The sequence below is a fragment of the Heliangelus exortis genome, chromosome 1, assembly GCF_036169615.1.
Source record: "Heliangelus exortis chromosome 1, bHelExo1.hap1, whole genome shotgun sequence".
Classification (NCBI taxonomy): Eukaryota; Metazoa; Chordata; class Aves; order Apodiformes; family Trochilidae; genus Heliangelus; species Heliangelus exortis.
In genome coordinates this window covers 159,314,054-159,341,725 of record NC_092422.1, presented here as the reverse complement: position 1 = coordinate 159,341,725, position 27,672 = coordinate 159,314,054, and the positions used below count along the sequence as shown (strand labels likewise).

Below are 27,672 nucleotides of genomic sequence, written 5' to 3'. Positions count from 1 at the left end.
AAACTGGGACAAGTGTGTGCTTCTAACCCTTCGTCTGGAAAAACCATACTTGCAAACACAGAATTTGCACCTCACTAAGCAGCAGACTCTGATTCAAGCAGAGAAAGTTTAAAAAGTGACTTCCATAAGCTAGTGCCCAACTAATGGCAAAGTGGTGTACACCAGCAGACTGAGGCTAATCTTGGTCTAACTAAAATGGAAACAGATCTGGTTCTTCTGGCTAGCAAGCCTGCTTTAGAAACCAATCAGCTCTATAATAAAGCAGCAGCCTCCAATGGGTGAGAGGGTCCAATGCTTCATAATATTTTTTTTTTTTTCTGTAGGAAAAATATGTTGGAGAAAGACACGGAAGGAGATGAACATTTTGAAGTTTCGGGTAAGGGCTTGCCTCTCTCCCATAAATCATCCCCCCCTTTGGGGACATCTAAAGCAGTCAGAAATTGTGCACATTCTTAAAAACTAAAGGAATCTTAGATTTACAGTCCAGAGATATATCAAGTATTTCCCAGCTCCTTTGAAGAAGGAAAACAAAGGTGACTTGCTTCCAACTTCTCTTCCTTTTGTTTCACACATACGTGTCCAAACAGAGGCTGAGTTTGCTAAGCAGAGTTGAAAGTTTAAGGTTTGTTAGAAAAATACTTGATGTTTGATGTCATTGCATCCGGTTAAAATGCTTTTTATCACTTTCATTCTAATGCGTGGTTTGTTAACGACTCCTTAATGCAATCTTTGTAGTTAATGTGCTCACAGAATGAGTATGCATAATTGAAGGGCATTTTAGTGAGGGGGGCAGAGACCCTGTCCAGGAAACATTCCCTGTTTGTACTGGAAAATCAAAGAAGTGATGCCATGGATTTACAGCTTCAGCAGATGTTCCAAATTCCCTCTCTCTCCACTGGGGATTTGCATGGGACCTAAGTCCAAAAGTCTTCTGATAAGTGGCCCACAAAACCAAGCCTCAAAATCATCACAAGTTTCACTGGCATCCAGCTCTGCTCCACTCCTTCCACTGCCACGCATTAAAGAATTCTGATCAGATCACTTGTTTTCAGTGGCTGAAGGGCAAGTTTGATTCAAAGAGAAAGCTCTAAGATTACACACAGACCCAAGATCCTTTTGAATAAGAGAAACTGACACAGGAGGGTAAGTTTTACATTTCTTGGACAACAAAGCTCTCACAACGTTTGTATCTTCCATATTAATGGGTGAAATAATGCTGTAAAATCTATTGCATTGTGCTTTGAAGGGTTTTAAAACAAATCACTTCAAATTTAAAGCATTTGTAGGTAGATCAAACCTATTTGCTTGGGAGTATGGGTAAGGCACTCATTAACCTCACTCAGTCCCTTTCAGAAGTATAAAATGACATCATTACTTCAGAGAATCTAATCTGAGAAAGAGGGAGAGGGAGGGGAAACTGATAGCAGTGCATAGGTACCTCTGCTACAAAGGGACTGTGTGAGGGTAGCACTGTGAACCACACAAAGGTGGCAGCACTTGTTTCTCTTGGTTGATGGTTGATCACAGTCCACAGGTTCTTGATTTCATATTTGGGTATTTTTTTTCTCCTGTTTGCACTTTAACATTCATTCATAGAAGTAGTGGCAAGCATCACTATTCATAAGGGGACCTAAAATCACTATCCATGGGTCTGAACGCTCCAGAGGAGCTGGAAGTGCCTTCATACCCTCTGATCACTTCTACATCAATCCTGACTTTAGGAAAGGACAACTGTACCCATTGAAGTTAGTCGTGCAACACTCCGGCCTTCCATGGAAAAAATAAAAATAAATAGTCACTAATTATTCTGCATTCTGGTGTTGGACTGTGCTAAGATCCTTCATGTTGCTTAATTGGAGGCTCTGACAAGAATTGGTTGAGTCATGATTATTCTACTTCTTCCTGATCCAGTGAAGTCAAAGCCTTCTCCTGTAACATAAAAGGAAACTTGATTTCATTATAAAATTACAAAACCCCTGTGGACCCTCATCCTAATTTCAACTCTGTAAGCAGGTTTGCTGGTAGGATTCCCTGACCTCACACACTGTCTGTTCTGACGGACACAGTCTGTACAGATGCTGAATGTTTCTATTCATTTAATGAAACACAAAAGGACCAGGATCTCCATCACAAGTGCCTCCAGCAAATCCAGGTCAGTGAGGCAAAACAAAAAGCAGCAGCTCAGCACCACTGCTGGCAGAAGAGCACCTTGCACAACTGACTCTGAAGGAGAGATATGGGGGTAAAAAGATGCTGTTCTGTACAGGGAAAGTGGAAACCTGGCACACCATAAGGGCAGACTGCATGAACTGCTGAACCACGGTGCAGCTCCTAGAACCTGCTGATAGCAAACTTCTCCTGAGAAGCAGAGGATTAAGGCAAGAGTGAATTTTCACAATGCTACTCCCAGCCTTCAGCTATTTGTGGTGGAGAGACTGTCTGGGTCAGGAACAAGCCTCCATGGATGTCTCCTATTGACTTCTGGATTTATGTAAATAAAAAAACTTGCAGCATAAAGATGGTTTGCAGCAAGTAATTTCACAGCTGGAGTACACGCTGTGTTAAAGAATATGCAGTGTGGTTTGATTTGTATTAGTTCTGTGCTCATGTCCTGCTTCAAGTTGCTGTAGGCTCTACACAGGCCAAGTGAGGCAAAAGACATACCCAGCCACCTTGGTCCTGAATCCATGGCTTGAAATGCTCTCTGAGATACTTCAATCCAAAGCCCAAGACCAGGTTCATAGGATGGTTGTCCACAGCAGTAAGTCTGGTGGCAATTTCCATTGTAAAGGCAACTTTTGTGCATTGCACTTGGTCTTCTGGCTTACTTTTTGAATCTGCTGTGACATGCTCCAGGAACAAATCAGTGACCCTCTCGAAGAAGGTGTAGGAGAGCATCTCTTTAAAATGCTGACGTAAAACATTGTCCTTTTTGATCTGAAAGTAAGAATAAGGGTTGGTTAAATTGAGTCACTTCTGTTGCCATTTCTGTTGCTGCTTACTGTATGTGGGTAACTCTGCTGCAGGACCTGAGCATGTCCCTCATGTTGGAGTACACCTTTATAGAGCAGAAGGGACAGCTAAAGAAGAGAATAAAGGGACAAGTACCTATATTTTTAATAGAGAAAACATCCACTCCAACTAAGGGACTCATACAGGTGTTCTGCTATTGCTTTTGGGCAGGGCTTTCAAAAGACTTTCAGAAGATTTATTTCCCTACAGCAACTCTTAAAGGTGCAGAGTTTCCCTCACTCCAGTGGGAACAACTTTCATGCCAAATTTAATGCAAACCAAGAGTTTCAAGTCAGGTGCTCAACATGCCATAAAACTCAGCAGGAATGAGTAAAGTGATTCCTCCTTGAAGTCCACAACACTTTTGTTGCCCTCCTCACATGGCCTAACAGAGATCTTTGCCAGTCTTGCGGTCTTAAGAAAGATTTCAGGATACATGGTGAAGGTTTCAGAAAGCCTTAAGTGTGGAAAGAGAAGTTCAGGATAGAAACAGAGAGCACTAGGTTACAAAACATTAACTCCCAAAAGAAGTGTAATCTGTCTGTCCCACTCCAGTCTGAAAAGCTCCTGAAAACAGGAGTTACCTTTTCTTCTAGTCGGTCCCCTTCTTGTCTTAACAGTGAAACTATGTCTTGTATTATCTTATTTTCATCTGTCAAAGAAAAGTGTAACATAAATACCACAGCAAATGCCAACAAATGCCTTTGTGTCACTTAATTATGGAAAAAGCTGCTATTTTGTGGCAAATTCACAGAGCTGTATATCCAGGCTTTAGGCAGAAGCTCACTTGTCTAGTCTACATGGAGTAAGCAAAGCTGTCTTTCCACCTGCCTGATTTTTTTCTCCATTTAAGACTCTGGGAAAGAGCAGGGGGGCCAGCCCTTTGGGGTTTGAGGTATGTCTGATAAGCTAGAAATAAAAGAGGAGATAGTGGAAACCCATGAAAATGGAAAAAAACAAACCAAAACCAAAAAGCCCCTCACCATTACCAATTATACTTTCTGGAGCTAATGGGAACTCTGGGTTTGCCTGACTAACATGGCAGGATCCCTCTTGTAACCAGAAATCCCTAGAAAGCTTGCATTAAAACAAAATCTCTGCAGATATAATGGAAGACAAGCAATTCAGACAATAAGAGCTTCTTGAGCAGTGCTGACCCATCACTGAAGAAGGATTAACCAAGACATTATTGCCTCAAGGATTTTTCTTTGGCTTTAGAACTGTGGTGTATTAGTCTGTTCCCAGCCCTGCCACTCCTGCCACTGCCCTGTCACCTCATGTCCCTTTACCTTCATCCTCCTTCTACGACACACATCTTTGGATCTTAAAGGATGCTCCCTTTAATTGCAATAGCAAGCAGGATATGCTAGGGGACTGCAAGAGCAGTCTGCCAGACTAAGAGTGACCCAGCAGAGCAAACTTCCTTCTTCCCAGTGCCTTACTGCAGAAGTCCCAAGTGCTTCATCATACCTAGAGGAAATGGCTCCGTGTGCCATCCCACACCTGACATGCTGCCTGTGAGCATGAAATTCTTCCCCCTTACCATGTTCTTTGTCCTCACTTCCATCAGTAAGAACGCTGTCGTCGTCACCACGACACTGAGCCCTGAATGATGAAACTAAAGAAGATCCCTGGGATCTGGAAGTAACAAGTGTGGCAAGCTTGTCTGCAATGTGGTTGACATCTGCTGTTTCACCTGATTGAGAAGGAGGGTGGAAAATAAAAGGTAGAAATTAATATTTCCAGCAAATAATCCAGCGATTTACTTGTTTACACACTCCCTGAGGTAGAAGTGCCCAAAGGAGACCAAGAGGCACATTGCTCCATAGTGGAGCTTTGCTATAGCTTGAGATCAGCTGGTAATAACTTAGAGAAACAAGTAAGATGGTATGATCTAGTGTCTGAGCATCAGGAAACTATGCAGTTACACACAGAATCAAGTGTGTTGCTCACTAGTGTACATCTTTGCAAGCCAGAAGCACACCAGATACTAAGAAATGTGAGAGTACTGCTGTGTGGGACTGTGAATCTCAGACCTTATTATGAGAGTGATATTACTCATCACTAGTTCAGCTACAGATCCAGACTCAGAAATGATGCACATATTTGAATGTTCCTCCCTTGCTTCCACAGGCTGACCCTGAGCAAAGGAGAAACAGACTCCACAGGCACCTCTAGCACAAAAAATTCTTGTATTATTGACTCTGTTAAGCAGACATGAATACTGGGAGAACTCATCAACCAGACTGGCTTCATCCACCCTGTGTAATGGCTCTGCTTGGGACTCCCATCACCACAAGGCATCACTCATCAAGGGGACTGCCATGGGGATTCTGCTATAGCAAAGAGAGCAGGAGAAATTGTTGCAGTTGTTTCATCTAAAAGGTGCTCTTCCTTGCTATTTGACTTGCAGACCTTAGGATGCAACACTTCACCTCACCACCACCACTGACAAGTGGCAGGTCCTGTGTGAAGAGCAGACATCAAGACAAGCTCAGCAGCAGGCTGACCCATAATGTGTGTAAAATTCACAAGCAGGGTTGATTGTGAGGGCAGCAGGGGCTGATGCAGCCAGTAAACACTGCTTTTCTAGGCTAGTGAATCAACCCAGACACATTTCCATTCCCTTGTCTGCATGCAAAGTTTGTCAGGGAGCTGCTAAACTCCTAGGAAGGGTATTCAGGATGTTCATGACCTTGTAAACTTAAGACTGGGCAACTGCTTTTAAACCAAACAGGTCTTCATAGAATCACAGAATCATAGAATCAGCTGGGTTGGAAGGGACCTTTGAGATCATCAAGTCCAACCCTTGATCCACTACCGCTGCAGTTACCAGACCATGGCACTGAGTGCCACATCCAGTCTCTTTTTAAATATCTCCAGGGACGGAGAATCCACCACTTCCCTGGGCAGCCCATTCCAATGCTTGATCACCCTCTCGGTAAAGAAATTCTTTCTAATGTCCAACCTAAACCTCCCCTGGCACAACTTGAGACCGTGCCCTCTTGTCTTGCTGAGGGTTGCCTGGGAAAAGAGACCAATCCCCCCCTGGCTACACCCTCCTTTCAGGGAGTTGTAGAGAGTGATGAGGTCTCCTCTGAGCCTTCAGTTCAGATAGGTAATCCCCAAAAACACCCATTTGCCCCAGAATGGCCTGGCCAAGCTTGCAGTGCAGCTGCTAGCAATGTAAGTGACAAATAATATCTTAGGAATTGTGCCAGCAGTCTGCTGAAGGGCAGGCAAAGCTTGGATCTGAAGCCAAGCAGCAGCCCTGGGGAGGTTGACACCCAGCATGGGGAGGTTTGACCTTGAGGCTAAGAAGCCACCCATGCTGCAGGGATGGCTCCTTAGCAAAAGGCACTGGGCTGAGGCAGGGACCCTGTCTTGACTGACAGGGCTGGATCTGGCAGCAGGAAGAGCTATGGGCTGGGTGGGTAGGAGCTGGCCCAGGAGAGTTAAACTGATCCAGAGTGGGGCATTAGGCTGGAGAAATCACTGGTGGATAACTTCTAGAATTATCTTTAAATGCAAGGAAAGGTGAGAGCAATCACTGTGACACCAACAGTATCAAGATGGAACAAATGAAACAAACAAAAAACCCCCCTACCTTATGTATCTGAAAATAATATGGCAACCTATCATATACTGCATATGGCAACTTACTGAGGATACTTCATCCTCCTCTCTCAGTCTTCTTTGAGAAGTTATTATCCAGAGCAGAAAAGGTAAAATCTCATTGCTTGCAGTGCAGTACCTGATGTGGGGCTGGCTCTTACCACTGTGCCATGGAAAGCAGAAAAGCTGATCACCAGTATGAGTTGTGTGTGTGCAAGCACTACTGAAGATCTGTAAATCACTCTCCTCACTGAAAATCAATAGAGGTGATCAAAAAGTGAAAGAAACCAACTTTCTCCTCTCCCTTTCCACAGGCCAACAGCTATTTAAGCTATTTAGAGAGATTTAAAGACAAACAGCAAAAGGAAAGAACTAAAACATACTTGTCTGATGCTGAGAATTCTCTTCTTGATTGGTCTCAAATTCTTCTGACGTGCTTTCTGAGTACCCTTGCCTCTTTACTGTGACGCAGTGAAATGGCAGACAGGATCTTGGCAAGTGTTTTCCTTTTGGTTCCTTTTTGCTGTGCTGCTGTGTCCCACCTCCCTGACAAACGATGTCACATGTTTGGCTTGGTCCACCTTTACCCCTTTGAGAGTCAGACTTCACTTTTCTCTTCAGGTTAGTCTCATTTTTCAGAAGTTTTCCATATTTGCTGACAGACAGCCGGCGCTGGGCATAGGCCATCAGGATCTTGTATTCTATGCTGTCACGCTCATCATCTTCCAGTGGTATTTCTTCCATACTGACATCATTTGGCAAAGACATCTTGGTTCCTGCAAGAACAATAATCTTAGCCTCAATATCTTAGGGAACTGCCTGCTTTTCATGAATACCAACCAGTCCTTGATGTTTTTACAGAACCTTTCGCCAAACAGCTGATAAACCTCAGTGATGTGAAGAATATTGTAGTACCCAGAAGGCAGAGAAGCACTGTTTTCTAGAAACAGAATTTGGTTTACGACAAATATCTCAAGTGGCAAGCAAGGCCATCAAAGAACAAGAGATCCAGTATATTGTTCTTAACGGCATTTGGTGGATTAGACAGGGAAGATGAGGAAATTCAGGGAGTATTCCATGGCTGGGGGGCAGTGCAGAAAAAGAGGAAAGCCCGTAACAGTTGTAACAGATTCCTGAGATGGAAAGAAAAAAGATTCATCAAAGCACTACAAAGGAAAAGCCTACACTGTGGTTTGAGTGAGCAAGCATCTAAATATATGAGAACAGTGCTTTCAGAGGAAGCTTTTGGGCCCTGAGTTCTCTGGTAAGGAAAGCAAAGAAGAACTAGCTTTAATATTAAGAAAAATTATTTTATTTACCTATCATAATGTTCTCAACTGTCCTTTTGCTTTAAGGGACCTGAGACAGAAATCTTAAGTGTCTGACTGCGTGCCATGGATGGTGTGGTGGCACTTACTTATTGTGACTTCTTCTTGCTAAACAAACATACCAAACCCACAGCACTCACATGCACCTTGTCATATTCCTGCTTCCCTGCACACCTCAGCAAGACACTGCACGGAACATCTGAAATCTTTGCTTAGCACTGGATCCTGTTGCCCCTTGGCCTCCCTGAAGCCAGAGCAACACAGGGAAGGAACAGGAGGGGGCCAGATCTGATGCAGTGACCTGGCTGCTGTGCTTTTTTCATTCCTGAAAAGGTGTCTTTTCCAGATCCCAGGTAAGTGAGGTTTTTGGTATTTAAAGCAGGCAGCCAGGACCACCAAGAGCAGGCTTTCTGCAGTGTCTCTGCTCAGGGACCCACGAAAAGACAAACAAAACCATGCACATACCCAGAACCTGCCACTGGGGTCTCTCTTGCTGACAAGCCAAAATAGGAGGCTTCTGATCCCACTTTCCTCTCTTTACCAAGTACCAAATTCACTCACACTATGCCCTCGGACTGACAGAAGCAAATTTAAGCTAATTTTCTGCCCTCTGGAATATCATTCAGCTGCTTGCCACTTTGAATATAATGTTATTGATGATATGTATCCAACCAGAAATTTAAATCTTAACCATGGAGGATTTGTTCAGCTGCTTTTGGGAGCTGAACACACCCCACACCCCACCCTGAGCCCAAATGAAAATTCAGTGGGAATGGTGTTCCTTGGTCCCTGTGTATTTTTAACTTCTGCTGTTGGGATCAGAGCAAGCCATACCTCCTAATTCACAACAATGGAGCATCTGTTACTCACCCTAATACTTGCTTTGTCCTGAATATGAGGGTGAAGGAAGTCATATTTGTATGTATGGGGTGCCAAATCTTCATTTGGTGTAACCCACCCTAGGCCTGTGAAAATCCACAGGAGGATACTGGCTCACTGTTGGCAAATGTCTGGCTTTGAACTTCTGAACACATCTATTTGGAACAGAAACCTCACCTCACGTGCATCTCATTTCACTACTCAGGTATAAAGGATACCATCTGTCTTCTGGATATAGGTGGTATTAGGACTGACACACTTAAGAGGGGTTTAATAAAGAATTGAAAGTGACTGATTAATCAAAAAAGGATTCCCTGCCCCAGCAAGCTATGGAAAGAAACAGAGCTTAGTTGATTTGTCTCTTCGCTTTCAGTATTGCTTTTATTATAATACTTCTACTTCATTTTGGTTAAGTTCCACATTTGTAACCTTTTAAATTATAAAAAAAAAAAAAAAAAAAAAAGAAAAGAAAAAGTTTGTGGTACGCTGTGCTGTTTTGCCACTGGTTTTTGGCAGTGTTGATACAATAGAAGGGAAAAAAATGAACATTTAAAATCCCAAAATCCTCCTTATGAAATGTATGCGTATCAGAAATTAGGGAAGCATCAAGCCTGTGGCTTACATGTACTCTTAGTTCAGCATTGTCCTTACTGGGGAAGGAGAGCAGAATGAGGAGAGGAGAATGGTAAAGGGTTGAGAAGAAACTTTTTTCTTACAAGACAAAGGACTGCTCCAGATGGTGCTCTGAGATATCACCAGCTTCCACTTTCACTTTAGGATCATCACTGAAAAAATCAAATTGGGAACAGTATGACAGGGAAGAGGAAAAAATGGGGAAAATACTCAGAAGATCCACTGGTAGAGATAACTTGTTTATCTCTCAGGCAGCTGCTGCCTTAAGGCACACTATGAGTGAGCCAAAAATGTAATTTCCCAGTCATGCTCTAGTTACACTCCTGACACACCACCATCCCAAACCTCCAAATGGCAAGAGCCTTGGAAATTGTCTTCCCAGTTCAAGCCTGGGTGTCAGCTGGCTCAGTTTTCTGTTAGCAGTGTGCTCCAAGTTAATGTCTGGAAACCTCTACTTAACTTCATTTGGCAAAACATCTCACTATGCTTGGATGAGAATTTAACCCAATAACATCCAAGGTACAAGCAACTGCAAATAATCTTCAAATAATCTTCTGGGCTTCAGCAGAAGCCCTGTCCTGCCATGGGCACAGTACTGCACCAAGACCTCACAAGGTCATGCCAAGGTGAGTCCCTGTTTGCTGGAGATGTCTGGGGAAGTTTCGAGGCTGGGGAAGGGGGTGCAAGTTCCTCTTCTCTTGCTAGCTGCTGACCTGAGATATTCAGGAGGTTAGCAGGAGATTTGTGTCTTGTCATAAAGTTTGTGCAGGCAGCTCCAATGACCTTGCAAAGGAAACCGAAAGCCCGGCAAGAAAAAAGGCATCAAAAGGCAGTTACAAGAAGTGAAGCAAGTGGAAAAAATGAAGTGGGAGCTAGAAATACAGAGCAAACAGAAAACGAGAACTGAAATGATGCAAGACAGGCACGGGGTTGCTGCTGCTTCTTTCTTGTGCACACCACCCTCAGGATGCAGGAGAGCAAGGGTAAGACCTTTTATGTGCCCCATAATTACTTGAGCCTTTGTCCCAGTGAAAACCAGAGCACCTTAAAGAGTGTTTTGAGCTGCACTGCATTTCCCAGTTTCTGCAACACAGAAAGCAAGGCTACAGCAAATTCCTTCAGATAGCCAGTGAGCCCAGGGCACTTCCCATCTGCTGTGGAAACCAAACCAAGCATTTATTTCATTTTGAAGTTTGTCTAGAAATAGGGGTGAAAATGTAAAGGCTAGGCAATCTTTTTCATTATTTAATACTTCACGCAAACTCAGGTTTATCCTTGAAAAGATCTAAGTTCACCCTTCAGATCAGACACAGCAGGTACTTAAAATAGCATAGCCCTCCCACCATGGGTACTCTTTATAGATCTAAAATAAGTTGTGTAGCACTCATATATATTCATTTTTCACTAATATAAAAAACCAGCATAAAATAGATAAGCAATATGTAGAAAACCTATGTAAATTATACATCAATTGTAGAAAACAATAAGAAAAATCATTCCCAAGCAACAGGAAGTTACCAGCAATAGCATTAAAAAAAACCTTTACAGCCCTTTATACAGGTCTATTATATGTTGAGAACTGCCCTACCCAAGGTGGCTGTACAGATAAAATTCAAGTAAGAGTTCAAAGGTTGCTCTTCTAAATGAGGCCAAGTGCAGACCAATAGCAGGAGGTAGGGTATTACTGCAGCTTGCTAGTGTGCAACATCAAAGAAGCACTTGCACATCAGATGCAGCTGTACAGCTAAGCCTGCACCTCACTCTGATGGGGAACTTCTGAGAAATTAAACATATTATGTTGGTGAAAATGTGGTGTAGGAGCTTCCTTACGGGGACTTTTTTCAGCACTGAAATCTCGGCCTGGTCTATACAATGAAGCTTGAGGAGCATGAGAAGAAAACAGGGAATCACAGCTCATTTATGCCATTCCTTAGAGGTAGGAAGAAAAAGGGTTATCACCACATGCTGGCGAGTGCCTATAAAAGACATTGCCAGTAGCTAACTTGTTTTTCAGTTAATTTTAAAGTTTGAAATCTTAATTGATGACTTACACCTCTTTAAGTTTACTTCATACTACAGCCACGTTATTTTTACAGTATCCTCTCTTTTGTGGACCAGAGATGAACCAGAACTTTTGCAGAAGCAGCACTCACTTTGCACAAGCTCTCTCTCAGAAATAAGAGTCTACGAAGAATGTTTTTATTGTAAGCATTGATTCAATTTAACAAGTACTTGGAAGTCCTGCTAAAACCCAAACCTGCATATTATTTCCTAGGATGATTAAGAGAAACTCAGAGGGTCAGATTATGGAGAGTAGCAGCACAGTCCCACTCTGACCACTTGATTTAAATTACTCATCTTCTGGAGCTTGCGGGCTCTGAGGGCACAGTACTACTCCCTCCCTCTTTACTCTCCTCCAGACTTTTTCCTCCTGTTGCCAAATGTCACAGCTATGTGCCATATTCCAGAAAATGGAAGCTGAACTGCCAACACTCCTAATGGTACATTTAGCTATGAAATAAAACCATTAAAAAGGGATAAATTAGCAAGATGGATGTTGATGTTTCATCTTTGTTAGGAAAAAGTGTAGCCTGGAGGTTCAGGTAGAGATGAGAGAACTCTTGATCTGCAGGGTGTTATCCAGCTATAGGTCTGTGTTTGGCAAAACTGGAAGAAGTGGTGTCCTGGATATGATGTTTTTTAACAGTTGTTGCATAGGTGTTATTTATTAATATAATCAAGCCCCAGGGAAGCACAGGCAGCTGAAGATGGCTCTGTACCAAGAGGCAGTGGCTGCCCTGAAAGGCTGAATAGACAAAGCAGGTGGAGAAATGAAAGAAGCCCCTGAAAAGTGATCACAGAATCATAGAATAGTTTAGGTTAAGACCTTTAAGATCATGAGCTCAACCATAAACCAATTCCACTGCTAAGCCAGGTCCCCAAGCACCACATCCGTGCATCTTTTAAATATCTTCAGGGATGATGACTCAACCATTTCCCCGGGCAGCCTATTCTGGTGCTTGACAACCCTTTTGGTGAAGAAGTTGTTCTTAATATCCAATATAAACCTCCCCTGGCACAACTTGTAATTCATTTCCTCTCATCCAAGTCTGGTCTGGTGCTGCTCTCTCAACCAGCAGAGACAGAAATGTGGTTGTTCGCCTGGGATGCCAGTTCCAAATAAAAATCTTTATTTTTGAGGCAATGCTGGAGAAAGGTGCTAGTGATAAAAGCACCACTGTTTACCTCACTGACTTGTCCCAGGTACAGGTCTTTCCCTTCAGCTCTGTTTTCATATACAGAGAAGAAGTTTGGGGCAAGTGGTAGTGGAGACCCCCATGCAAGAGCAAACAAAGACCAGGATTCCTGTCCCAGCTCTTCAAACTAGATCTTTTCCTCTGGGCAGGTTACTCTAATTTACTGATAGTTCTCATGGAGAAAGTCAGTACAGTACCATCATGGGTCTGCAGAGTTCATTAGTACATAAGCAGCACATTTCACTGAAGAACTGTTTTGTACATACTGAGTCAGTCATTCTTACAAAACCCATAGTGGATAAGTATTGTCTGTGCAAAAGAGGCTGAACCATGTCAAACTGCACAGATGCTGTGGAAAGCTGGTTTTACACACAAGCCCACCAGAAAGGCCTTCTCCACATGGTACTGTAGTACAGCTGCCTTTAGGATGGAAAGCAATAACTTGTAAACTGAAGGATTATGCATCCCTTATTTAACCTAAACCAAATAGGATACAACATAACTAGTGAAGGCAGAGTTACACTAGGATGCCAAGGGCATCCCTAGTGGCAGCAGATTTTTCATGAGCACTGTTGTGCAACAGATACATGTGCTGTATAAAAAGATCCACACTGATCCATGTCTTTCAGAAGAGAAATTGTCTGCTAGTCTGCAGCTTCCCATATTCAAAGCTGAGAAGCTGCCAAAGACTCAGCCTCCAGAAGAGAAATGGTGCACTACTCAGCTTTCAGGACCATCAGAAATGGCATGGCACCTACCTATGACCTACAGCAGCCTAAATCAATCTGGGAGCAAAAAGGGTGTAACAGATCTGCTTACTGATTATTTCAAGGAGAGCATGTCACCTGCTGAACCACCCCCACCATTTACTTGCTTGGATTAGAGTTTCTTTCAGTTGTCAAGGAAGGCATTTTACCAGTAAGAGATGACCTACCTTCAAGTGGGTTGCTCTGTAAGAACCAGAGGGTGAAGATTCAAATGTACAGGGGTAACCCCAATTTTAAATTCAACCTTCCACAACTAACAGTAGCGTGGCTGGCAGAAAAAGAGTTGGCTCTCCTTTGCTGGGTATGGCAATCTCTTCTTTCAGAAGCATTCCACCAAGAGCAGCAAAGCTTGCATGACAGTTCCAAAAGTCCCAGAGCAGTTCCTTGCCTTTTGACACCACAGCTAAACCTGAAACATATTGCTTGGCACCTAAATTAACGACAATAAACATAGATGTTTAATCCAATACAACTTCAGATTCAGTGAGTTGCCTGATAACAGGCAATCAAACACTATACATGAGAAACCAAGATCAGATAAGAAAAGGAGGTTTTTATTACCTTCCACGTTTATTGTATCAGCAAACCTGGGTGCCTGCTGATCTCAGTTCTTTCTCTCCTCCTCTTCCAGTGGCTAGACTTGTCTTGCTAGAGCCAGCCTTGCAAGCACAGCACTTCCCTTCAGAAAACAGAATTCACTTCTTTTAATTTAATATTTTCAGTCTTTCATTAATAAATGTATTCAGAAGTTCTCACTAAGAAAGAAAGGCACTGAACTCACAGTAATAAAAAAAAAAAAAAAAGTGCCCTGCGTACTTCCTTGTGAGAGCAATGTTCAAACATGTCAGCTTGCTTATAAAAAGCAGAAAGGGTAGGGCTGGAGGACCCTCCCACACGTGACTTCTCAGCAGTGAACAAGGCAAGGGGAAAATCCTATAGACTTTCAGGGCTCCTTGCCAAATGCTATTTATTTTTTTTTTTTCTTCCAAGCCCTCATTTTCTTACAGGTCAAACCAAATCATTGTTTCACTACAGGAATGTTTCCTTAAGTGTTTTGAAAACAGTTATACTTTTTACTCTACAAACACCCATAGACTAGTCTATGTTTCTTCATATGTTGTTGCATTTTTTTTTCCAACACAATATTAACCATAATTAGGTAATATGGGTAGAATACTTGCAGTGGTGACATGGCATTGCTCTTGTAATTCGGACCAAAATTATTATTATTTTGTTACTCTTATATCTAACCCTTAGGTCAGAAGTACACGTTTTCACTGTGACAGTCATCTTCCATTTTAAAAATAAGCTTGTAGACAAAATTGCAAGCTAGGAGGGGCCTGATGCAGGTGAGACAGCTGCAGAGGGTGAAAGCCTGTCTGTATCTGTGGCAGAGAAACAGTTTTAGGAAGAAGTAGAGAGGGGTTTGTGAGTAGGAGGAGATCCTTTCTCTGGAACAAAAGCACATGAGGCTGCTCCTTTGTCTGAGACTGTTACATGGAAAAGGTCTGTCTGGTGTCTTTCCTGTGAAGGGAGGAATTTACTGGGAAAAACAGAAATATAAGCAGAGCCAGCTTTTGCATTTCAAGGGAATAGCAGCTTGGAGTTCACTTATATGTTTCAGGCTCATAGAAGATTTTTTGTTCTTGTTCACTGAAGCCTTCCATTTCCTTCCTGCTTTCCTAGGGCCAACTGACCTGAGAGCAATAATTGCAGATGGAAAGCCTGCATATTAAGGATTATTAACGATCTGTCATTCCCCAGACTGACTGAAAACTTCAGTTTTCATTTTCTTTTCAAACATATGCTGTGCCCCAGTGAAGAATCTTTCTCCGATACTAAGAGGGAAAAAAAGAAGCAGCATTTGAGTCCTGCAAAAGGGAATGGTAGCCTGCTGCAAGCATGAAAAAAAAAATAACTCTTGTAAAAGTGCAATTTTGTCTTTTATAGCACCATCATAAAGTGAGAAGACTGAGAAAAGAACATACCAATGTCAGCACTGCTCCATTTTATCTCATCTATCCCTATAGAAATTATTGCATTCTTGTTCTATGTTACATCACAACAAAACAGGCAATTTTCTGCTCAGCACCTGTGTTGACCTTGTAACCAGATCTGCATGTACAGGCCTGCATAACTTTTGAAATATACTGGCAAAATCAGCTTTGATTTGATTTGATTTGATTGAGGCAGAATCACTACCCATGGAGCAATGACCCCCCTCTCCTCCTCCCATACAGCTACTCACCTAACCCATCACTTCCACCAGTTTCCTGAGTTTTCCACCCCAGAATATCCCTATATCCTTGTGAGTAGCCATCCTGGTCATCATTGTACAATCAAAATACCTGGATTCTTTTAAATCCCTGGTGGTATTTAGGAAACTGTGGCCATGATTGCAAATTGTCAGCCCTGGCTGCACACAGGAAAAGCTGCAGCCAGGTTTTTTTGCCTTGGCTGGAGGTCTGATTTCCTAAAATCTCTGGGACCCAACCTTTTTCCTTAGGGAGCATTATTATGAACAGGGATACTTCTAAGCATGTTAGCAGCAACTGTGTTAGATATAGGTGTAAGGGAAGGCTCAGTCTGACCAGATCTCCTTTGTTGTTTTTTTTTTTTTAAATTTTGGCAGTAGCTTCTTCAAACAAACAGAACTGGAAAAACTTCCAGAGGAAGCACAATGGATGTAAAAGGGAAACTCTTATAGATACAATACAATACATTTTTAATGCACTTTAATGATTTTTGTCTCATTGTTCTTTTCTGTTTTCCTCCATCTGCTTTGTCTGCCAAGGAATATTTATTTTAAAAGTCTTTTCTGAAAGTGGACAGAACAGCAAACATTCTGAATAATGGCAGTATAATTCCCTGCGTTACAAGTGGTTCACAATTGACTTCTCTTTCAGTTTCATCCCTTCATGTTTTTTCTTAAATTAAGACCTAAACTAGGTTCTTTATCTTGCTTGAATATGGATTTATTTATTTTGGGTTTTAATTTCCTGAAGAACCTTTATCTTATCTTCTTAGGCTTCTTTTCTGTTCAACCTTTTCTGTTGCCATCTATCTTTATCTAACTCCTTCCACCTTTTTAAAACTGTTTCACTTACTTTTGCTAAATCAGCCAAACACTTGATGTTGATTCACACAGTTTTCTAAAGGGGATAAGCTGCTTTAAGGGTTTGGTTTTTTGGTTTGGTTTTTGTTTTGTTTTGTTTTTTTCATTTCCCACATTGGGCAAATTTAGGTCAGTTATTAACTAGTTCAGTTTTGTTTCTACTTACTTTTCAGCCTAAAATCCTTGATATCCCAACCTTTGATTTGTACAGTCTTTAAAAGGACACTTAAAAATAAAACCTTTATTTCCACTGAGTTTAAAAGTGCCTCTAAGATTTTTTTTTATTGTATGTGCTGAGCCAAAAGCATAAGATCCCCCTCAAAAACTGTGAAGAGCTTGTGATCTCTGGTGAGAGAAAGTAGTTGCTTCAAAGAGGGGAAAAACAAATCAGAGGGAAAAAATCTCTTCTGAGAGTTGGAAAAGCTTGGGGTTTGGGAGCATTTTTTGTTGCTTTTGGTTTATTTGTTTTTTGTTTTCCCACCAGAAACAACCTAAGTATTTGTCCATTCTGACTGCAAAGATCTAAAGCAATTTCAGTCTGTCATTAGTCCCTGTCTTGCAAGCCTGAAACAGCCAAGGAGAACGTGACCTGGTCATTCTACCTTAGGGAGCTTTTTCTGCCTTTGAAATCTAGGAACTGGCTCCTTGCAACAAAGAAGGTGCAAGGAGAGAAAAAAATAAAAAATAAAGACTCCTCAAACAAGGCAGACCAATGAACCCACTCATCAGCCAAGCTTCAGAGGGGTCATGAATTAAAAGGGGTGTTTGACAACACCAGGGGCCTCCAGTGCCTTCACAAGCTGGGCATACTGGGGACTGACTCCAGGCAGGTAAACAGTGCTGCCACTCATCATCTGCTAACAAATACCTGAATCTTTTTGAGATAAAAGGATGTTGCCACACAGACTATAGGCTTCCTAACTGCTCAGGACTACCTCATCAGTGGGATGGGGCTCCTGAAGCAGCAGGGAGCATCAGATCTCATTTACAGGGTGGAAATCATAGAATAGTTTGGGTTGGAAGGGACCTCAGAGACCACATAGTTCCAAACCCTCTGCCATAAGCAGGGACACCTCCCACTAGGCCAGGTTGCTCAAAGCCCCATCCAACCTGGCCTTGAACACTTCCAGGGAGGAGGGGGCATCCAAAATTTACCTGTGCAATCTATGCCAGTGTCTCATCACCCTCATAGTAAAGAATTTCTTCCTAAAGTCTAATCTAAATCTACCTTTTTGCATCTTAAAACCATTACCCCTTGTCCTATCACCACATGTCCTCCTAAAAAATCCCCCCCCCCAGCTTTCCTGTAGGCCTGGAAAGGTACTGGAGGGCCACTAAAAGGTCTTCCCTGAGCCTTTTCTTCTCCAGGCTGAACAATCCCAGCTCTCTCAGCTTTGCCTCCACGGGAGAGGTGCTCCAATCCCTTGATCACACAGAATCATCCGGGTTGGAAAGGACCTCAGAGATCATCAAGTCCAAGCCTTAATCCACTACCACTGTGGTTACCAGACCATGGCACTGAGTGCCACATTCAGTCTCTTCCTAAAAACCTCCAGGGACTAAGAACCCACCACCTCCCTGGGCAGCTCATTCCAATGCCTGATCTCCCTCTCTGTAAAGAATTTCTTCCTAATATCCAACCTAAACCTCTCCTGGCAGAGCTTAAGTCCATGCCCTCTTGTCTTACTGGCAGCTGCTTGGGAGAAGAGACCGTGCCCCCTCTGGCTCCAGCCACCTTTCAGGGAGTTGTAGAGAGTGATGTGGTCTCCCCTGAGCCTCCTCTTCTCCAGGCTGAACACCCCCAGCTCCCTCAGCCCTTCCTCACAGGACTTGTGCTGGATCCTTTCACAGCCTCCTTGCTCTTCTCTGGACCTGCTCCAGCACCTCAATCTCCTTCCTGAACTGAGGGGCCCAGAACCGGACACAGAACTCAAGGTGTGATCCTCTTCGTGGCCGCCTCACTGAAACGGGATTCCCCCTGCCCAAACACACCTGGAAGCGTTGCTCCTGGAGAGGTGAAGCCGGGGAGGCTGTTGACCTCAGCCAGCTTTGGGGTGAGGGTTGAGGGGGTGAGGGTTGAGGGGGTGAGGGCTCCTTCCCTGCCCGGCCCTGCCCCGTCCTCGGCGACGCGTTAGGGAAATGGCGCCGGGCAGCGACACCCGGCGGTGAGGCCCTTCCCGCCGCCTGCCCGGGCCCGTCCCGCTCCTGCGGCCGGGGCTGAGCCGCCTCACACCGGTCAGCGGTAAACCCCACCCGCCTGGGCCCCGCCCGAATGGGGTGGGGAGGTGGTTCCCCTCACGGCACCCCCCTGGGAAATAACGCGTCCTTTGGTTCTTCTGACTGAGATGACCAAGCTGATGCTTGTGTGTGTGTGTGGGGGGAGTGTTTTATGGAAATATTATTATTGTTTTAAGGTAGCACATGATGCAGCTTTTCCCCGGAGCGGTTGTTTCTCCCGTATTTCTCCTGTGTTGCAACCGAGTGCGGGAGAAGCTGTGTGTGGGGTTGTTGTGGTCTGGGGGGCACTGCTGTTGCCCTCTTTAAACCCTCTGCCTTCTCCTTCTCCACGGGGCTGGGCTCTGCGGGGACACTGAGGGTGTGGGTGACACTGGGACAGATGCCCGGGAACAGCCGTGTTGGGAGGCTCTGCTGGGAGCCCCCCTGCTTCATTCCGGGGTTGCATCTCAGCTCAGGCCCTTGCCCTTGGTCCTGTGTCTGCTCTTGTGGCTCCCAGGAACTCCCTAGATCTTCAAGTTGTGCTGTGAGGCTATCAGTAGAGAAGCACTTCAGAACTTTATTTATTTTGGTACCTTCAGTGGAGAAAATCCAACGTTCTTTTATTTTTCTTATTAGTCACTTCTGGTCCAGGTCCTAACCAGCAGTTCAGGTGTTATAAGGTAAGGTCTTTTTCCAGTCTCACGCTACCCTGTCCTTAAACCAGTTTGGTTTTGGTTGCCATAGGCTGTGATCTGCTCTGAGTGCCAAGGGCATGTTCCAAAGCTTGGGAATCTGCATACTATGGCAAGGCTTGAGTACTGTCCTCTTTTGTCCCAGACTTTTCAGTAAGACAGTCAAAAGCCAAAAATCCCTCCAAACAAGTTTTTTTAATCCCTTTATTTTGCATAAGAAAAAACACCAAACAAACGACAAAATGTTTAAGTTTCTGGATTAATAATGAAATATGAGATAGGTGTAGTCTAAAAAAAATCATTTACAGATGTCTCTGGAAGGTAGTTTCACACTTGAGTTATTGTTGGATTGGTAGCCTTTGGTATCAACTGTGCAGAATAAAGCTCTGGATCTAACAAAACCAAGGCAGCTACTGGTGTGCCTCCTTCGTCACAACTGATTGTATCCTTAAAAAAAACCTTAAAAGCTCCAGAAGCCCACAGTGGAGCAGCTACACCCTGTGTTGAGCTCAGGGCTCATTCTAAGTGTGGGCAAAGTCTAGGGCTGGGATGAAATTCACCCTATAGGCCTGCATGGAAATTGAATGGCATACAGAACCTTCACCAAACAGGTGGATTTATAACCTCAGCAGTTCTGGCAAACCAGAACATCACTGTACCCATCTAGGGATCACACTAGTGCTGCCACAAATCTCCCACCCACAGAAGAGTATTTTCCTGATGTCACAGACCAGTCTTAGGTGCTCGTGTGTCCTGGTTTGGGCCAGGATAAAGGTGATTTTCTGTCTTGTACTTTTGCTTTTAGCTAAGTCTCTTGTAAGTAGTTGCACTTGCTGAAATTAACAGCAAGTTTCTCAGACGGTGTGTGTTTCTAGGACTGATAACACTTGATGTTTATAGTTACTGCTAGAGACTGGTGTGCAGAGCCAAGGACACTGCTCAGCTCTGAGGAAAACATAAAGAGGTCCCACCTGCATCCCTCCTTTGGGGAGGAACGGACAAGATAGATGCCAGAATTGACCAAACAGAGTATTCCATCCCATATACGTCATCCTCAGTATAAATTTGAGGGATCACGAGGGCCAAGACGGATTTCCAGCTTCCGGCTGCCTGCCCTTCCTGCTTTTTTCCTGCTTCCCTTCCTTCACCTGGCATCCTGGAAGGATCCCGTCCGTTCCTCTGCTTGTGGTCCTGATCCGTGCCAGCCCATATCTGTGTGTTCCTGCCTCCAGTTCCCGACTGCTGCCGACTCCAGGAGTCCAGCCTGGACTTTCCCAGAGCTGCCCTGCAGCCTCGGTGGTGACGTGAGAGCTATTGGGGGAAAGGGGGGAGGAATGTGGTATCCATTTTCTTGTATATTTGTATATATTTAGTAATTTTTCCTATTTATCATTACTGTTTCATTAAAGTTGTCTAGTTTAGTTTCCAACCCATTAGTCTCTCTCCCTTATTCTCTCTCCTTTCTTATCAGGGAGGAGAGAGAGATGAATAGAGAGCGTCTGGTACTTGGTTTAACTGCCAGGCCACTGTTAAACCATGACATCGTGTTACCTGCAACTGTATATTCCTTTTGTTCATACTTTTGAGCTTATACATTTCATTATAGTGGCCCCACTGGGAGAACTGTGTCCAGCTCGTCGGTCCTTGTCACAGGAAAGACACGGATATGTTGAGGCCACTCAAGAGGAGGGCCACAAAAATGGTCAGAGGGGTGGAACACCTTTCTTGTAGGGAAAGGCTTATAGAGCTGAGGCTGTTCAGCCTGGAGAAGACAAGGCTCCAGGGAGACCTTATTGCAGTCTTTCAATACTTAAAGGGGGCTTGTAAGAAAGACTGAGAGACTTTTTATCAAAGCCTGTAGTGACAGGACAAGGGGCAATGATTTCAACCTGAAGGAGAGTAGGAAGTTTGTGAGTAAGGAAGGAATTCTTTTCTGTGAGTATGGTGAGACATTGGGGCAGGTTACTCAGAGGAGCTGTGGAAGCTTCCTCTCTGGAAGTGTTCAGGTCCAAGCTGGATGGGGTTCTGAACATCCTGGTCCAGTGGGAGGTATTCCTGCCCATAGAAGAGGGGTCGGAACCAGGTAATGTTTAAGATTAATTCCAACCCAAACCATTCTGTGATTCATTCTGTGATTTGATTTAATTTAATGGTTAATTACTTCATACTTGTTGAAGGAGTTTCAGTAACTTTCTAAGTGTGTTCTTCACACACGTAAGTAAAAAGATTTGCTTAGATGCCTGGTTAGCACATCACAACTGGCAGAGGTGAACTCACTAGCTGTGGTGTAACTCAGCCCAAGGGAAAATCTTAATTCCTCATCCTTGCTAATGACATTTGAAGCAGTCTGAACACATCCCTGTGTAAGTATGTGTAGTTTGGTTTTTTTTTTTCCTCTGTAGATTTGAAAATTTTCCTGAGCTTCAGGTAGGAAATATGTATGGTGTTCTTGTGCACTTGCCTCACTGCAGCAAATAGCTGTGAAGGCAAAAATGTTTTTGAGTGGGAAGCATGGGACTGGAAACCACAAGCTGAATTAAACCATATGGATCAAGTGATCAGAGAAAAATGCAGTTGCAGTTGCAGTTACGATCTGTGTTGATTTGTTATCCTCACAGGTCAAATAGAATAAATTCTTTGATCAGGATTTCTCCAGAAGAGCAGAATTTTAACAAGATTTTCAGTCATAGAAAAACACTGTGTCATAATAGAAGGCACCCCAAAATGAGCTGAACTGCTTTGCTCATCTATTAGAGATTGGATAAAGCCTTGGTGGATAACACAGATGGCAGTTCTATAAGCCTCAATAATTAAAAGATTAGGAATTTATAATTTTGTGTCAATTAAGACAATAATTCCCAAAGGAAAATGTGCAATAAAATCCTTAGCTTCCTGAGGAAGAATCACAGTTTCTGAATTTTGGGATATCCATTTTGTGTAATCCTTTGGGAATTGCTACCTTTTTATTTTACATTAACAATAAAAGCTGTTTTTTCCATGTAACTTAAAACTTACCATCTGTGTGCGTAAGGGTCTGTTCCACTGAGGCAGAGATACTGCATTTCCAATCTTCCTGCTTCTCTGGCACTTGTTAGCCCATGACTCGTAAGACTTAGCACTCCTGTAGTGCTGTAAATCTCCAAAACTCCTCACTGCCATAAGGGCCTCATTCTGTAATTTAATTTAAGTGATTGGATCACTGGGCTCTGGGCAGAGCACCTCAAAAACCAGCAGAGCCTCCAGAAAATGTGAGTCTGAGGCCTGAGGTGCAGTCACTCCAGGTAACAGTGTTGTCTTCCACACTTTTTTCCGGATGGAAACTCCTTAAGATGTAGGTGATGGCAAGGAAGAACCTACATCTGTGATGTTTCCAACCACTGGACAAACACTTGAGGGCAAGAGGAAATCGTTACACATCATTATAACTTGCCTTACTGTCCTTTAACGCTGGATCTAAGGCTCTCTGTGAGGGTTATTTAATGACATTATTTACCTACATACAGACACAGAACACTTGTAGCACTTTGTTTCCCACAAAGTTTAGTAGGGGTTTTCCCACTGAACTTATTTTAGCTTTGCTGAATATCAGAAAAACAATCCTTAAGGGAGAAGCTGTATGGAAATGAAAGTTCTCCCCTCCTTCCCCCAAATCCAAATTGTTGCTTTTTTTGTCTTTGGACTAACGTATGTTCAGACATATGTTATTAATTATATTGATGTCTAGTGCCTTGGCTGGTGCTGCTTTGCTTCACTGGAGTTATAGTTCAGGTCCTATTTTGTGCCCTGGTTTTGGTTTCCCAGAGAACAGCTTCTTCATTTTGGCTGGGCTGGTTGGAAGCTATATGGGGACTATATGGGGCAATGCATAGCAATACATAGCAATGCAGAAATGCAGTTCAGTAAAACACTTTGTTTTGCTTTGACCCAAAATATTGTATTCAATGAAAAAGTTGTCTGATACTGAAATTCAGAATTTCTTGCAAAATGGAAGCTCTGTTTCTCATTTGTCCCAAGTCTCATCCTGTGTCCAGAGGTGCTATGCCTTTTTGTTGCTTTTTTTTTTTTTTTTTTTTTTTTTGGTACAACATTAACTACATTTCATCTTCAGGGTGAAGAGGGATACATACTCTGGAGATTAAAGGGGTTGTTTATGTTCGTAAGTGTTTAAGACACCAAGTCTCACTTTCAGGAGTAGCACACAGTGTGCAGTTCCTTCCTAGTGAACTGAAAACAGAAATTAAGGTCCTAATTAGTTGTTAGGAGAAGACTTTCTAATTTACTTAATTAGTAGAATTTCAGGTATAAGTCAATTCTGTGCTGAAGGCTCAAACTTCCTGACAGATATGGTGAGAACTATTTGAATTTCAAAGTGACTTTCAAGTTATTTTAAGCAGAAATTTGCGTGTCCATGTGTAAGGAGAATGTTGTACTTTACATTTTCTCATAACTGACATCTCCTAGGATTTCCAAATGTCACTGTTTCTCAGTAGGTTGTGGGTTTTGTTTTCTTAAGCGGTGGTCAAAACAAGCGTCTTGCAACAAGTTGTGCTCTGCACAGTAGAAGAGTACACTGAATAGAGATGCTAAAAATGTTGAAGAGGTTTTCTGAAAGCTGCCTGAGATTAGCTTTACAATGGAGTCTTTAGATAAAAAAAAAATAAATCCAGTTCTTAAATAAGCATTGCTTTTATGGTTAAAGTAATTTATCCTCACGTCTTACAGAATCATGGCTCAATCCTGCTTTGGATATTAAAGTAATAAAGTTCAAAGATTCAATATTAAATATTTAAAGTTCACTTCTTTGGATCAAGAGTGTCTAGAATTTGTTAGTAAGAATAGTGCTATTAAACAAGTCAGGCTGCTACCAGTTTTCATACAAATCATTTATATTCAAGTAATATTTATCATATGCTGAATGCTGTCCATGCACATGAGAGGCCACTTGTCCTTTCCTCAAAATCCTGCAGTCACTGTTGAAGAAAAAAGTATTTTCTTTGCTGAAGGCTGAGTAGGCACTGCAAACATCTGCATGCTGTTAAACAACCCAGAAAATAATAATGGTCATAAAACCAAAGTAATGAGCTGTAGCTTCCTCCATACCTGGCATTAAAGACACAGGCCCCCTTCCCCACAGCCACTGAACATTTTGTTTTAGAAGATCAACCTCTTCACTTGAGAGCTAACAACAGACTTGTTTTCGTACTTGTTTTACAGCAGAAGAAAAAAGGAGGGGCTTACTAGTAGCACTTATTTGGCCTCCTGGATTTGCAGCCTGACTGAGATCTTCTGTTGCATTTTTTCCCTGCAGGAGGAGGAGGAGGAACACCTGGCTCCCTGCATCCAAACACAGACCCAGCTGCTGCTTTCCTGCTCCACTAGCAAGTAAGGGGAGGAAGGAAGCAAGAACCAAAATGATTGCCTGTTTAATAGCTGGAGAAAAGGTGTTCCCCATACAGCATTGTTTTATTTTGATCAGGCAGGGCGATTTCTCTCATGCAGCCATCTTGCCACTATTGCAAGAGTGCAGTGTCAATGGGTGCTTCTCCAGCACCACAGTCCAACTCCTACCACCTTCTGTAGCAACCATCAATCCTTGCTACAAAATCTTAGCAGGCAAGACAAAAAGAAGGTGTGGGATGCATTTACAGAGGTCACACGGGATTTTGAAGACAAACAGCACTGTCTCCCTGAGTTGAGTGTAGTTTCTGTTACCTCTGCCCTCTCTACAGCAGAACAGGGTTGATTACTGTGTGAATGAGGAAAGCTGCTGGACTGCTACCCCTAATCACAGCCCAAGGGCTACATGACAAACAGCATCTTATACCACTTTATTCAGACACAGTGGCCAATAATTAGACAAGTAAAAATTGATTTTTCCCTTACAAACTCCATGTGAGCAGCCTGAACATTAATGATCCATTGCATTTCTCATCCCTTTCTCATTGGAGAATTCACTGGGAATTTCTCTTTTTTCTCTCACTGACATACCAGCTCCAGCACTGTCCTTCTGCAGATTTGAACATCGCTGGACCACTGTTAATAAGATCAAAGCAGTTAAATTCTAAATGGGGTGTAACTTAACTAATTTTTTTCCTTTTTTTTTTCTTTTTTAGACCCAGAGAGGGCGCTGTAATCTCCCGAGGGCTCTAAGGAAGTGTGCCGTGGTGACTTCAGGCAGAATTAATCTCAGCTGTCTGTCATGCCCTCTGCTGGAGGTCAGAAACTGGAGGGAGACTGGGAAGGTGAGCAGTATTTTGGATGCTCTACTCAGGAGTGTGGGTTTCACTCAGGGAAAGGTGAACATAGAATCCCTGGGAATAAGCTGTGGAGCAGAAAGATGCTCAGGATTTAGCTGATTTATTAAGAGAAGTTCTGGAGAGCTAAGGGACACACCATCCCGTTGCTGAAGAAGAAAAGGAGTTTTACAAGATGCTTTTTATGCTCAGACAAAAGAGAACTTACAAAAGCATTTCTTAGGATGGTTCTTGGATGCAAACACAGAAAGCCAAAGTTCATCTTGAGATAAAGCCAGCTATGGGTATTAAGGAAATGACTGGTTTTGTGGAGGAGGAGAGAATGGTGGAGTTATCTTGATTTTAGAGATGCTTCCCCATAGTGTCTCCTACAACATTTTTATTTGGAAGGTGTCTGGGGTAAATAAAAAGATATCTGGGAAAATTATCTGGATTGCCATAGCATAGTGATCAGTGGCTCATGATCTGATTTGTGAGGGGTAACTGGTACCTCAGGAGTCAATATTGAGGCCCAGTACTCTTCAACACCTTTAGCAGTGACTGGGAGGAGAACACAGAACACAACCTCAGCATCTCTGCAGGTAACACCAAAGCAGGGAGAGTGACAGAGACAAATGCCAAAGATTTAATCCAGAAAGACCTCCATAACCTCAAGAAAAGAACCAGCAAAGTTGTGGGAATTCAGTAAGGAGTCACAAAGTTTCACACTGGGGCAGAGTTGCCCTACATATCTGCACCTTACTGAGCAGAAACTCTGTTGGTTATGGTGGATTGTGCCCAGGTTACAGGGCACTCTGCAAGTAAGGCAAAGGGAATTTTAGGTCATATTAGGAGGAACACAGCCAGGAGACCACAGTAAATTCCTATCCTCTCCTGCTCAGTGCACATGGAACCAAGTATATCCAAAGAAGGATGTGGAGAAACTGAAGAGGGTCCATCTGGAGGGCTACTTGGTGGTAAAGAGCCTAGAACTTATGTCCTGTGAAGACAGATTGAGGGAGATGTGTATATTTAATCTAGATTAATATTTAATCTAGCAAGGAGGGGGCTAAGGTAACAGCTGCACTCAGGTACCTGTAAGACAGAACCAAACTCTTGTCAGTAGTGATTGAACTGAACATGAATGCCTGCCTGCACTGCCCTGTAAGTGTACCCATCTTCTGTCCTGTCTTAGGGGTAGAGCTTGGGCCTATGCTAAAGCCTTGTCTCTGGCCCTGCCTCCTCACCATACTTTCTTAATGGACTCTGGAGCTGGTTCATCACATCACCTGGTTGGGGGCTGTTAATGCACACTGTTCAGGTCCTGTGGGAGTTTGCCTGGGGTGGATGACTGCAGTGTCTGTGCTACAGACACCCTCAGAGCCTGACTTGTTCTGCTTGGGGAAGCAATTTCCCATAACCCTGATTGCTCCTTAGTGTTTCATGGACCTCTGTTTTTAAGGTGAGAAGTGACCAATTATGTTATATACTCAGATCTTGCCTTCAACATTTACCCGATTGAGCTTTTGACACTAATAGCCTTTGATTGACTGAATGTATCTACCAGAAAAGCACAGGCTCCTGGGAATTACTTTGCTTCAGCTACTTCCCTTGTTTAATTCTAAAATGATGCTCAAAGCATGTTGGATTCCTACATGGAATTTAAAGACGTTTACTTACTGTGAATATTACAGAATATTTTGTATTTTAAATTATATTTATTACAAGATTTCTTCTTTTTTTAAATCTCTAGGCTTCATGCTCTACTTTATTTTGTGGCTAAAAAGCCACACACAACAAAAATTTACTCTAGCTGTTGTAGCAGTTGAGCACAGAGCATTGTGAACAGTCCATATTACTTGATGAGAATGAATTTGGGTGCCCAGCAATTGCTTAAATGTAACATTAACCATTTGAATGCTGA

General features: G+C 43.0%; 1 protein-coding gene and 2 long non-coding RNA genes across 8 annotated transcripts in view; 2 read left to right on the top strand and 1 right to left on the bottom strand.

Annotated features, from left to right (window-relative positions):
• Positions 1-1,494: 1,494 nt before the first annotated feature.
• BCL2L14 (BCL2 like 14) lies at positions 1,495-14,308 on the bottom strand. 6 transcript variants are annotated; one of them, XM_071733337.1, is made up of 7 exons: positions 14,053-14,308; positions 13,659-13,900; positions 7,011-7,403; positions 4,556-4,708; positions 3,597-3,664; positions 2,665-2,937; positions 1,495-1,929 (listed from the first exon to the last, which is right to left on the bottom strand). In XM_071733337.1, the coding sequence occupies exons 3-7, from the start codon at positions 7,393-7,395 to the stop codon at positions 1,888-1,890; spliced, it is 921 nt and encodes a 306-aa protein (XP_071589438.1). In that variant the 5' UTR covers positions 7,396-7,403; positions 13,659-13,900; positions 14,053-14,308; the 3' UTR covers positions 1,495-1,887. The 6 variants fall into 6 exon arrangements, with proteins under 6 accessions (XP_071589438.1, XP_071589441.1, XP_071589439.1 ...); XM_071733340.1 differs by lacking the exon at positions 13,659-13,900 and adding an exon at positions 9,551-9,619; XM_071733338.1 differs by lacking the exon at positions 14,053-14,308 and adding an exon at positions 9,551-9,619 and having other exon boundaries at positions 13,659-13,990.
• On the top strand, positions 9,963-15,886 carry LOC139791281 (uncharacterized). The gene is made up of 3 exons (XR_011723862.1): positions 9,963-10,093; positions 10,228-10,450; positions 15,178-15,886. It is a non-coding gene; the product is annotated as an uncharacterized lncRNA (long non-coding RNA).
• Positions 15,887-24,827: 8,941 nt separating this feature from the next.
• Positions 24,828-27,672, top strand: part of LOC139791278 (uncharacterized) — a 67,005-nt gene continuing 64,160 nt past the window's right edge. Inside the window, exons 1-2 of the long non-coding RNA XR_011723860.1 lie at positions 24,828-24,897; positions 25,629-25,757. This is a non-coding gene — a long non-coding RNA (uncharacterized lncRNA). The remainder of the gene's footprint in view (positions 24,898-25,628; positions 25,758-27,672) is intronic.

What these genes read in the sequence shown, in the direction of transcription:
- BCL2L14 (XM_071733337.1), bottom strand. Translation starts at nt 7,395, where the DNA reads ATGTCTTTGCCAAATGATGTCAGTATGGAAGAAATACCACTGGAAGAT. An exon ending in GAATTCTCAGCATCAGACAA is followed by an intron (nt 4,709 to 7,010) that starts GTATGTTTTAGT and finishes CTTCTCAATCAG; the next exon opens with GTGAAACAGCAGATGTCAAC. An exon ending in GGGACCGACTAGAAGAAAAG is followed by an intron (nt 2,938 to 3,596) that starts GTAACTCCTGTT and finishes TCTTACTTTCAG; the next exon opens with ATCAAAAAGGACAATGTTTT.